Genomic DNA, 12,125 nt, shown 5'->3' with positions numbered 1-12,125 from the left:
AAATTTGTTCCCATGATGTAGGCTCCCTATTTACCTCTTTTATTGTTTCTCTTGCTGAGAGAAAACTTTTCAGTTTAAGTAAGTCCCATTTGTTGATTCTTGTTATCAACTTTTGTGCTATGGGTGTCCTATTAAGGAATTTGGAGCCCGACCCTACAATATGTAGACCGGCGCCAACTTTTTCTTCTATCAGACGCAGAGTCTCTGATTTGATATCTAGGTCCTTGATCCATTTTGAGTTAACTTTTGTGCATGGCGAGAGGAGGGGATTCAGTTTCATTTTGTTGCATATGGATTTCCAGTTTTCCCAGCACCATTTGTTGAAGATGCTATCCTCCCTCCATTGCATGCTTTTAGCTCCTTTATCAAATATAAGATAGTTGTAGCTTTGTGGATTAGTCTCTGTGTCCTCTATTCTGTACCATTGGTCCACCCTCCTGTTTTGGTACCAGTACCATGCTGTTTTTGTTACTATTGCTCTGTAATATAGTTTTAAGTCTGGTATCGCTATACCGCCTGATTTGCACTTCCTGCTTAGAATTGCTTTTGCTATTCTGGGTCTTTTATTTTTCCATATGAATTTCATGATTGCTTTATCCATTTCTACAAGAAATGCCGTTGGGATTTTGATTGGCATTGCATTAAACCTATAGAGAACTTTTGGTAATATCGCCATTTTGATGATGTTAGTTCTGCCTATCCATGAACAGGGTACATTTTTCCACCTTCTAAGATCTTCTTCTATCTCTCTCTTTAGGGTTTTGTAGTTTTCATTGTATAAATCTTTCACCTCTTTTGTTAGGTTGATTCCCAAGTATTTTATTTTTTTTGAGGATATTGTGAATGGAGTGTTTTTCCTCATTTCCATTTCAGAGGTTTTGTCGCTGATATACAGAAATGCCTTTGATTTATGCGTGTTGATTTTATATCCTGCCACTTTGCTGAATTCATTTATTAGTTCTAGCAGTTTTTTTGTAGACCCTTTTGGGTCTTCTAGGTATAGAATCATGTCATCTGCAAATAGTGATAATTTAAGTTCTTCTTTTCCTATTTTTATGCCTTTAATTTCTTTCGTCTGTCTAATTGCTCTGGCCAGTGTTTCGAGAACTATATTGAATAGAAGTGGTGATAGAGGGCATCCCTGTCTTGTTCCAGATTTTAGGGGGAATGCCTTCAATTTTTCTCCATTGAGAATGATGCTAGCCTGAGGCTTAGCATAGATAGCTTTTACAATGTCGAGGTAAGTTCCTGTTATCCCTAGTTTTTCTAATGTTTTGAACATAAAGGGATGCTGTACTTTGTCGAATGCTTTTTCTGCGTCTATTGAGATGATCATATGGTTCTTATTTTTAAGTCTATTGATGTGGTGAATAACATTTATTGAATTCCGTATATTGAACCATCCTTGCATCCCAGGGATGAATCCTACTTGATCATGGTGCACAATTTTTTTGATGTGCCTTTGTATCCGATTCGCGAGAATTTTATTGAAGATTTTTGCATCTAGGTTCATCAGAGATATTGGTCTGTAGTTTTCTTTCTTTGAGGTGTCTTTGTCTGGTTTCGGAATCAGGGTGATGTTGGCCTCATAGAATGAATTTGGCAGAGCTCCGTCTTTTTCTATTTCCTGAAATAACTTGAAAAGTATTGGTATTAATTCTTCCTTAAAGGTTTTGTAAAACTCCGCTGTATACCCATCCGGTCCTGGGCTTTTCTTGGTTGGAAGTCTTTTGATTGCTTCTTCTATTTCATCTATTGTTATTGGTCTGTTTAAGTTGTGAGTATCCTCCTGACTCAGTCTGGGCAAATCATATGACTTAAGGAATTTATCGATGTCTTCACTATCTTCTATTTTATTGGAATATAGGTTTTCAAAATAATTTCTAATTGTCTTCTGTATTTCTGTAGCGTCTGTTGTGATATTGCCTTTTTCATCCCGTATGTTAGTAATTTGAGTTCTCTCTCTTCTTCTCTTTGTTAGCATGGCTAAGGGTCTGTCGATCTTATTTATTTTTTCAAAGAACCAACTTTTAGTTTTGTTAATTTTTTCAATAGTTTCTTTTGTTTCAATTTCGTTGATTTCCGCTCTGATTTTAATTATTTCTTGCCTTCTGCTACATTTGCTGTTGTTTTGCTCTTCCTTTTCTAGGGCTTTGAGATGAAGTGTGAGCTCATTTATTTGTTGGTTTTTCCTTTTTTTGAGGAATGACCTCCAAGCGATGAATTTCCCTCTTAAAACTGCTTTCATTGTGTCCCATAGATTCCGATATGTTGTGTCTGTATTTTCATTTATCTCTAAGAATTTTTTGATTTCCTCCTTTATGTCTTCTGTAACCCATTGATCATTCAGTAACATATTGTTCATTTTCCATGTGATGTAGGATTTTTCCTTCCTTCTTTTATCATTGATTTCCAGTTTCATTCCATTATGATCAGATAAAATGCATGGTATTATCTCCATCCCTGTATATTTACTGAGGGTTGCCCTATGGCATAATATATGGTCTATTTTTGAGAAGGATCCATGTGCTGCTGAGAAAAAAGTATATCCACTTGATGATGGTTGATATATTCTATATATGTCAGTTAAGTCTAGGTTGTTGATTGTGATATTGAGTTCTATAGTTTCTTTATTCAGCTTTTGTTTGGAGGATCTGTCCAATGGTGAGAGAGGTGTGTTGAAGTCACCCATAATTATTGTGTTGTGGTCTATTTGATTCTTGAACTTGAGGAGAATTTGTTTTATGAACGTCACAGCACCATTATTTGGTGCATAAATATTGATAATTGTTATGTCTTGTTGGTGAATGGTTCCTTTTAACAGTATATAATGTCCTTCCTTATCCCTTTTGATTAATTTAGTCTTGAAGTCCATTTTATTCGATATGAGGATGGCCACCCCTGCTTGCTTACGAGGACCGTGTGCGTGGTATATTTTTTCCCAACCTTTCACCTTCAGCCTGTGTATGTCTTTTGCAATCAGATGTGTCTCCTGGAGGCAGCATATTGTTGGATTTGTTTTTTTAATTCATGTTACCAGCCTATGTTGCTTTATTGGAGAGTTTAAGCCATTAACGTTTAGAGTTACTATTGATATATGGCTTGTACTTCCAGCCATGTTTGATTATTTATCTTCTTCTTCTTCTTTTTTTTTAATTTAGTTTGTTTCTCCATGGTTAGCTTTCCCCCCGCCCTCTGTCTTTATAGAGGCACTTCCCACTGATGGTTTTGGTTATTGTTTTTCATTTCTTCCTCGTTTACTGTTTTGCTCAAGATGCTTTGCAATGCTGGTTTTCTGGCTGCAAATTCTTTTAGCTTTTGTTTATCATGAAAGATTTTTATTTCGTTGTCGTACCTGAAGCTTAATTTTGCTGGATACAGAATTCTTGGTTGGCATCCATTGTCTTTCAGTGTTTGAAATACGTTGTTCCAGGATCTTCTCGCTTTCAGCGTCTGTGATGAAAAATCCGTTGTTAACTTTATTGGTTTACCCCTGAATGTAATCTGCCTCCTTTCTCTTGTAGCTTTTAATATTTTCTCTTTGTTCTGTATATTGGATATCTTCATAACAATGTGTCTTGGCGTTGGTCTACTGTGATTTTGTGTGCTCGGTGTCCTGTATGCATCTACAATTTGTATATCCGTTTCCTTTTTTATTTCTGGAAAGTTTACAGTAATTATTTCATTCAGCAGGTTACTCATTCCCTTGGTTTGAATCTCTGTACCTTCTTCTATCCTGATGACTCGTAGGTTTGGTTTTTTTATGTTATCCCATATCTCTTGGATGTTTTTCTCGTCGTGTTTAACCAGCCTTTCTGAGTTGGCTAGGCTCTTTTCAAGATGATATATTTTGTCTTCATTATCTGATATTCTGGCTTCTACTTGCTCCACTCTGTTGGTGATACTCTCAATTGAGTTTTTATTTTGGTTTATCGTTTCCTTCATTTCTAGAATTATTGTTTGGTTTTTTTTTTTTTATAATCTCTATCTCCTGATAAAGATGCTTAACTTCTTCTTTTATCTGTTTATGTAATTCATTTTCAAAGTGTTCTTTCACTGTGTGGATTTGCTGTCTCGTATCTTCTTTAAGGTTCCATTCCATTTGTCTAAGCTATTCCTTGAGTTCTTTATATGATCATTTTTCTGCTGACTCTAGGTCCTCCTGAATATTTAGGCTGTCCTTCATTGTTTGTACTCCTTTTCTTCTTTGCTTTTTTATGCTGCTCATGTTACTTCTTGTTCTGTTTGACTGCTGAGTTTCTGTTTACTCTTATAGATTTGATGCTTGGGAGGAAAGATATTAGAAGGGAAGGGAAGAAGTCACTAAAGAGAGTGAGAGTAGGCAGGTAGAATTCAAAGAAGGGGGAATAAGAAAATTGAAAAGAAATTAAAAGACAAAAGGAACAAAAATAACAAAGATTAGATAATAAAGAAAGAAAGAAAAGATGAGAAAAAAATTTAACAAAAATAATAATGATAATAAAAAAATGAAAATTAAAAATTAAAAATAATAATAATAATAAAATAAAAAAATTAAAAAAAAATAGAAACATTGAAAAAAAGTAAAAGAACATCAACAAATAAAATGGCGAGGATGTGGGGAAAAGGGTACACTTGTACATTGCTGGTGGGACTGCAAATTGGTGCAGCCAATTTGGAAAGCAGTATGGAGATTTCTTGGAAAGCTGGGAATGGAGCCACCATTTGACCCAGCTATTCCCCTTCTCGGTCTATTCCCTAAAGACCTAAAAAGAGCATGCTACAGGGACACTGCTACATCGATGTTCATAGCAGCACAATTCACAATAGCTAGACTGTGGAACCAACCTAGATGCCCTTCAATGGATGAATGGATAAAAAAAATGTGGCATTTATACACAATGGAGTATTACTCTGCATTAAAAAATGACAAAATCATAGAATTTACAGGGAAATGGATGGCATTAGAGCAGATTATGCTAAGTGAAGCTAGCCAATCCCTAAAAAACAAATGCCAAATGTCTTCTTTGATATAAGGAGAGTAACTAAGAACAGAGTAGGGTCGAAGAGCATGAGAAGAAGATTAACATTAAACAGGGATGAGAGGTGGGAGGGAAAGGGAGAGAGAAGGGAAAATGCATGGAAATGGAAGGAGACCCTCAGAGTTATACAAAAGTACATACAAGAGGAAGTGAGGGGAAGGGGAAAAATAATACAAGGGGGACAAACGAATGTCAGTAGAGGGGGCAGAGAGAGAAGAGGGGAGGGGAGGGGAGGGGAGGGGGGATAGTAGAGGATAGGAAAGGCAGCAGAATACAACAGATACTAGTATGGCAATATGTAAATCAATGGATGTGCAACTGATGTGATTCTGCAATCTGTATATGGGGTAAAAATGGGAGCTCATAACCCACTTGAATCAAATTGTGAAATATGATATATCAAGAACTATGTAATGTTTTGAACAGCCAACAATAAAAAATTAAAAAAAAAATTGAAAATGAAAGAAAAAGAAGGAAAAAAAGAAAAAAAAGAAAAAGAAAAAAAAATGATGATAATAATAATAATAATAATAATAATAATAATAAAAAATGCAGTCCTAGAGTTCTATTAACTTCTCTTCCAGTAGGTGGAGCTGTGCCCACTGGGCCAAGCTTCTCCTCTCTGTAGGTGGGAAGCATTCACTGTGCAGCAGCTCTTTCTCCTAGACTGGGCTGGTCTCCAATCCTGAGTGTCTAGGGCCTTGTCTTGTGTTTCCTCAAGCCAGGCAGTGCTCACCTGTGGCGCTCACCACAATACTGTCTACACGCCAGGTCTGCTGCTCCTGGGAGCCCTGTTTTCATGAACACCTGGGCTCACTCTCCCTGTTTGCCTCCCTCAGACCCTAAGTTTGTAGAGCTTGGGGCTGAGATCCCCCAGCAAATTTGCTTGCCCTCCTGTAGCCACGCCCCCGGTAGCTCGTGCAAGAGCCCTCAGTTGTCAGCACTGGTGGGAGCGGTAGCCGGGAGTTCCGCGCCGCGAGTCCCGCGCCACTCCTGATTCCCTCGGTCTGGTTATTGCATTCACAGGAGAGCTGGGAGTGGCCCTTAAGGTTTCCCCGCTGTGTGGAGAGAGATGACTAGGGGATTACACACCTGTCGCACTGGTTTCAATGCAGTTATCTCCTCCGCCCGTGACGCCATTTCTCTGCCATGGTGGTTTCCCATGCAAATGGTGACCGTTCGTTCCCTTTTCCGGGTGACCAATACAACGGGTGGGTCCTGACTGTCTCTCCCAATCCCCGTTTCAGTCCTGTGGCCACTGCCTATGAAGGCTCGGTTGGCTTTTACCTCTGTAAGTTCCTAAGGGCCGACCAATTATTTCAGTGGGATCGTTAGTGCTGAGTCACACGAAGCAGGCGAACCGAAGCTTAATTGCCTCCGATTCGGGCTCTGTGTGTGTGCTCTGAGGGGCCCAGCCTGTACACCCCAGATCCACGTCAGCTCAGCATTGCCTAGTGATCCTGAGCAAACAGCATTTAGACAGTTTACGGCTCCCTATGCCCGCGCAGTTGAAGATGTCAGAGACTTGATCTTTCTGCGCCTGCCACCATGTTAGATCTCCTCAGTAATATTCATGTTGCCCTTACAGCTTCCTGGCATAAGCAAGTTCTTGGGATTATACAAACTGCTGCTTCTGTTTCCAGTCAGATTTTTAGGAATGAAACCCTGCCGCCGTCGCCTCCGTCTCTGGGCCGTGCTCACGGGCGCTGCGCTCGTGTGCGACCGTAGCAGAGCCGCCCTGGCCTCCGCAGCTCTTCAGCCCGGTGCCCGGCCCCTGGGGCCCAAGCGGCTGCCACCGCGGCTCTCCGTCCCCCTCCTCCGAAGCACGGGTCCCCTGGCAGGGGGGTGCAGAACGACCCCAGAGCAGGCTCTGCCCGAAGGTGCAGCGGCGAACAGGCCACCGAGGCGCTCGAGGCTGCAGTCCAGCCTTCGGAGGACAGGGCTCGGCACGTAGCCCAGCTCCAACCTCTAGGTGCGGCTGCCGGACAATGTATACGGAGCCATCAAGACAGCAAGCAGAAAGCAAATGGCGGCTCCCGCGGAGTGGATTTTCGGCACAGAAACCACAGCCCCGCCAACAATCCCAATCCACAAACTCTCCCTGTATAAAAAATATTCAAAAAAAAAAAAAAAAAAGAAAGAAAAAAAAGGCGGGGCGCACTGAGCTTTCTTTGCCTCGGGTACTTACAATCCACTGCTGATTACACACTCAGCTTCTCTGCCCGGAGCGAAGCGAAAGAGGAAGCAGATGGGAGCAAAGCGCCCGCGGCTCTGAGCAGCCAAGCCTCCGGGAGCCAAGCGTCTCTTTTTCGATCTCTTTGTTCTTCCTGCTGCTTGGCAAAGTGGTCTGCCACAGATTAATGGTGAAAGGAGCTCTAACAGACTGTGCGAAATCTCTATTAAAGCCGCTGTTCTGAGCACCATGCTCAGCACTTCAGCAACCCCCGTACGCAGCGGCCATCTTCTTGATAATTGCCATTTTGACTGGAGATGAAATCAATTTTGATTTGCGTTTTCTATAGTTTGAACAACATGCTCCTCATTACTGAGCCCTTAGTGCTCATATTTCTACAAATATTATGTTAATGATGATATGTTGTAAGTATGCCTCTAACATAATAGCTTTATCTTTTTTGGGGGGTACTCGACCACTGAACAACATCCCAACCGTATTTTGTATTTTATTTAGAGACAGGGTCTCACTGAGTTGCTCAGCACCTCACTTTTGCTTTGAACTCACAATCCTCCCATCTCAGCCTCCTAAGCAACTGGGATTACAGGCAAGCACCACAGCTCCTGGCCATAATAGCTTTCTTGAAAACATTTTTCTTTTCTATATTAGCCCTCATGAGAATCACCTTTAATATTCATATTTCAGCCAACAGCCTCTTTAAGACTAGCTAGGTTTTTTTTAAATGTGTACTTCAAAACTTTCTCAGCATCTCCCCATAACTAGTTCTAAAGTCAGTTCCCCACTGTTTGGTATTTGTTGTAGCAGCATCCAATTTCCTGGTATCAAAATATGTATTTGTTTGCTAAGGCTGCCATAAGAAATACCATATACTCAATCATTTAAACAACAGAATGTCTCAGTTTGAAGACTAGAAATCTGGGATCAAGTGATGGCAGGGTTGGTTTCTTCTGAAACCTCTTTCCTTAGTTTTTAGGTGGCTTTCTTTTTTTAATGTATTCCTGTGGTCTTCCCTCTATGTATGCATATATATGTCCAATTTCCTTTTCTTATAAGAACACCAGTGATACTAGACTAGGGTCTTTCTTACTGACCTAATTTTAAATTTAATTACCTTTTCAAAACCTTATCTCCAAACACATTCTGAGATACTGGAAATTAGGACTTCAACATTCGAATTTTTGTTTGGGGTGGCACAATTTAGCCCATAACTATTTTTGTTGTTGTTGAAAAGTGTAAATTCATAATAAATATTGTATATACTAATTCCTTTGCCCTCCATATTTGTTATAACTGTTCTTTTTAAAGTTGCTGCTCCTCATTTTAGTGACTTAATATAGATCAATTTAGTAGATGCTATGTTCTGAGCAGGATGCTGCCATGAATTTCTTTGAGAGACTTTTGAAAATAATTCTGGCCTTCATTTTTATGCCTAGCTCACAGATGTCAGCCCCAGGTCTGTATATTTAGTGATTAAAAAAAACAAGGTCCTTGAATGCTTTAAGTCAGTAAGTTTCCTTGATTTGTCAAGTAGATCTGTATATGAAGGCAGACCATCAAGCCTTAGGCAATTTACAAGTAAGAGTCAACTTTTACTTCATGCTTGTACAGGTCTTCAACATCCATCAGAGGTTAGTGGTTGAGGTATTCTCCTTTCCTATGTCATTCCTGGCCACACATACTAACATTTAAACCATTGTAATGTCAAAACTTTTCAAAGTTCACTGTGGTTATCTAGTTCTTAAGGTATTTCTTTTTAATTTTTGGCCAGGTTCTTGCCTGACTCTGTTGAAATCACAGCCTTAGCCACCTGTGGTGATGTTACCAGTAGATTGCTACTAATTTTAGTAATGGCCTGAGAATAATGCTTTATTTTATTAATTTTTTATCTTTTAGAGCTTAGTTTTGATTCAAATCCAATAGTAACAATGTTATTGGAATAGAGATTTTCAGGAATTCTGTATTTGACAATGTTCTAAGGATAGGGCTTTTAACAGAGCTCGAAACAGATGGGTCCTTTCTGCTAATTGCAAGGCTACTACTGGCTTTTCATGGCTGGTGAGGGAGGGTGATGGGAATGGTGCTAACTTAAAATGCAGATCTTATAGAGGTTCAATAATTTTTCTTGAATAGATACATTCTAATTTGTTTTCTGCTTTTGGTTAATGTCTAGCTTTTGAAAATGTGTGATTTAAATTATATTTTACAAATATTTTTGTTCTTTTTGTGAGAATATTGGTTAATTCCATCTTACCCGAAGTTCAAATCATCCACATACTAGGTGTTGGGGTAATTTGTGAAATAGAAAAGTTAATTAATCAAGTATCTTAGAGAGTTATTTTAACAATAATAAAGAGAATGCAGAGAACACATTCATTTGGACAAAATTAGTTACACAGACTACCTTCAAAAATTAGTTCTGAAAAGTCAATCTTTTAAGTATTCAACCATCTGTTTTTAGAATGGCAAATATACTAAAGGACAGCTTTCAATTATTGGAACCAACATTCTTATCATGTGAGAGCCCAGATAGACATCTATATTTTGGTCAAAATAAAAACGCTAATGCAAAATTGCATAATACAATATTTTCACTCTGGGATTATGCAATTTAGCCAAAAGATCCTATAGCCAAAATGTCTTTAACCTTTATGTCTAGTTGTCTCCAGTTTAGTTGCTTCTATGATACTGGTAATTAGGAGGAAAAAAAAGAGTAACTAAATACCATAGTTAAGTCCTTTCTTTGCAAGTGACAAAAGTCTTCATATAGCAGCAATCTCTTTCCTTTCTATGAGTCTTACCTTTAACTTTCCGTAGCTCTTGATTTTTAGACTTTAGAAAAATCTCTAGTTTCTTTATGAGAGTCAGAGCCAAACCAGAATTCCCTGAAATTGAGTAAGGCACAATGGTTTGACCATAATGTCTCAAATCCATTTCTCTTGCAGGCATATAATCATCCTTGAAGTTTAGAGCTATTAAGAGATAGGTAGTGACAACCAAAATTACTATTATCTGTAGCAAGATCAACTTCCAGTTGCGCCAACTAAAAAGTGCCCTTTTTATAAACATGGAACAAAACTGCTGGCGGTAAAGTGGAAACTAAAAAGAAGAGGGAAAATAGTATTACAATGGTTAGTGACCCAAGTAGGATATACATGTAAAATACATTAGTTTAAATGTTTCAAATTTTATGGTGAAAATACACACATATAAATTTATGCTTTAAACTAAGCCCAAGAAAACAAGATGTTTATTTGTGTAAGATATTAAGTGAAGATTAAAATGGGGCTTCTAATCTGATTATACTGAAAATCTTAAGATGATTTATTAACATGGTATAATACTTCTGATTGGAAAATCCAAATTATATCTTTTATTTAATATTAAGCTATAGTTTTTCTATTTTCTCCATTTTATAAAAAAACATTCCATAAACTATTATATTTCTCCTGGGTATAATACATGAACTCTAGTTCATAGACAGAACGTGTCCTTAATTTGATCAACAAATATTTTCTGAATGTAATGGTCAAAGTTCTTGGGTCTAGTCAAAACTGAACAAAGGGAAAACTTATAATGAGAACTTTTCAAAGAGAATTTTGAGAAATAATAAGGCTGAAGGTAGCAGCTGTAATCTTTTATCTAGAACCCATTTCTCCTGCATGAGGAAATTAATGTGGTTATTACAGACTGGACCATATTTGGCTTGCTAAGCTCCAAACATATTTTAAATTTAAATATTAAACTACATGAACATATGTAAACCAAACATATTAGTGAATATGCTTACCCCAGTATTAAATTTAATGGTAGCAAGTTCATTAAAACTGGAAAAAACTGGTCTTTCAAAACTTCCAGACAGGCTCTGCTGTTTGTTTTGGTCATGAATACTCATTTGGGAAGTTGCCAGCTTATTGACCCTATACACATACACACATACATGAAATGAGCACAGATCATTTAGTTTTAATCATAGCCACAATCTGTTTTATTTAAGGAATGGTAAATGAGGTTTAAAACTTGAAAGAGTCCTCTTGCTCATGGATTGGCAGGAGCATTGCACATGAGCAATATGATAATGGTGGTTCTCAATAAACCAGTCAGAAGACTGCTGCCAACTGATGGCAAGGTTTCTACCATTCTGAGGCAACATGAGAAATACAATTACAATACATTTTGTTTCATTAAGCTGAACTTACTCAGTTAAATGACTTACCTTTAATCAAAGATATCTGTCCTTCAGGATTTAATATGTTCTTTGTTTTATAAAATGACAGGGACATTGAGCAGTAAGGTTTTAAAATTAGATAAAAGTCCTTATATTTCCCACTACTGCCTATGTTTGAAGCTGTTTTTTTTTGGGTGTGGATACTTGAGAAGAATGCAGATACATACAAGTAGTTATAAACCAAAGGGGGAATGCTAGTTAGAATAATAGAAGAAAAAAGACATCACAGCATATTTAGAGACAGGAGAAGTGGTAAAACACCTGGTGGAAAATACATTACTTGAAAAGGCACATTATTTTATAAACCATAGAGCTATCAATAACTTTCTGCTAGTATTTTTTTGGACTATATTACTAAACTCTGACATGAGTAAGTAATGAGTAGGTTGATGACTTAGGTATGCTTTAAAAACCACATATCAGCATAATACATCCCATCAATAGACTTAAAGACAAGAATCATATGATTATCTCAATAGATGCAGAATAAGGATTTGACAAAATATAGCATCTCTTCATATTCAAAACACTAGAAAAACTAGGGATAGTAGAAACATACCTCCACATTGTAAAAGCTATCTATGTTAAGTCCAGGGCCAACATCATCCTAAATGGAGAAAGACTAAAAGCATTCCCTCTAAAGAATGGAACAAGACAGGGATGCCCTCTTCACCATTTCTATTCA

At 37.9% G+C, this 12,125-nt stretch overlaps 1 protein-coding gene across 1 annotated transcript in view; it reads right to left on the bottom strand.

The window, feature by feature from the left end:
* LOC114096938 (phospholipid-transporting ATPase ABCA3-like) overlaps positions 1 to 12,125 on the bottom strand; it is a 169,261-nt gene that overhangs the window by 56,244 nt on the left and 100,892 nt on the right. Inside the window, exons 16-17 of the mRNA XM_071605765.1 lie at positions 11,003 to 11,132; positions 10,014 to 10,311 (exon numbers count right to left, since the gene is read on the bottom strand). Of these exons, the coding sequence (XP_071461866.1) occupies positions 10,014 to 10,311; positions 11,003 to 11,132 (428 nt within the window). The remainder of the gene's footprint in view (positions 1 to 10,013; positions 10,312 to 11,002; positions 11,133 to 12,125) is intronic.

This window comes from Marmota flaviventris, chromosome 19 (genome assembly GCF_047511675.1).
Source record: "Marmota flaviventris isolate mMarFla1 chromosome 19, mMarFla1.hap1, whole genome shotgun sequence".
NCBI classification, from domain to species: Eukaryota; Metazoa; Chordata; class Mammalia; order Rodentia; family Sciuridae; genus Marmota; species Marmota flaviventris.
This window is presented reverse-complemented; position numbering and strand designations above follow the sequence as displayed.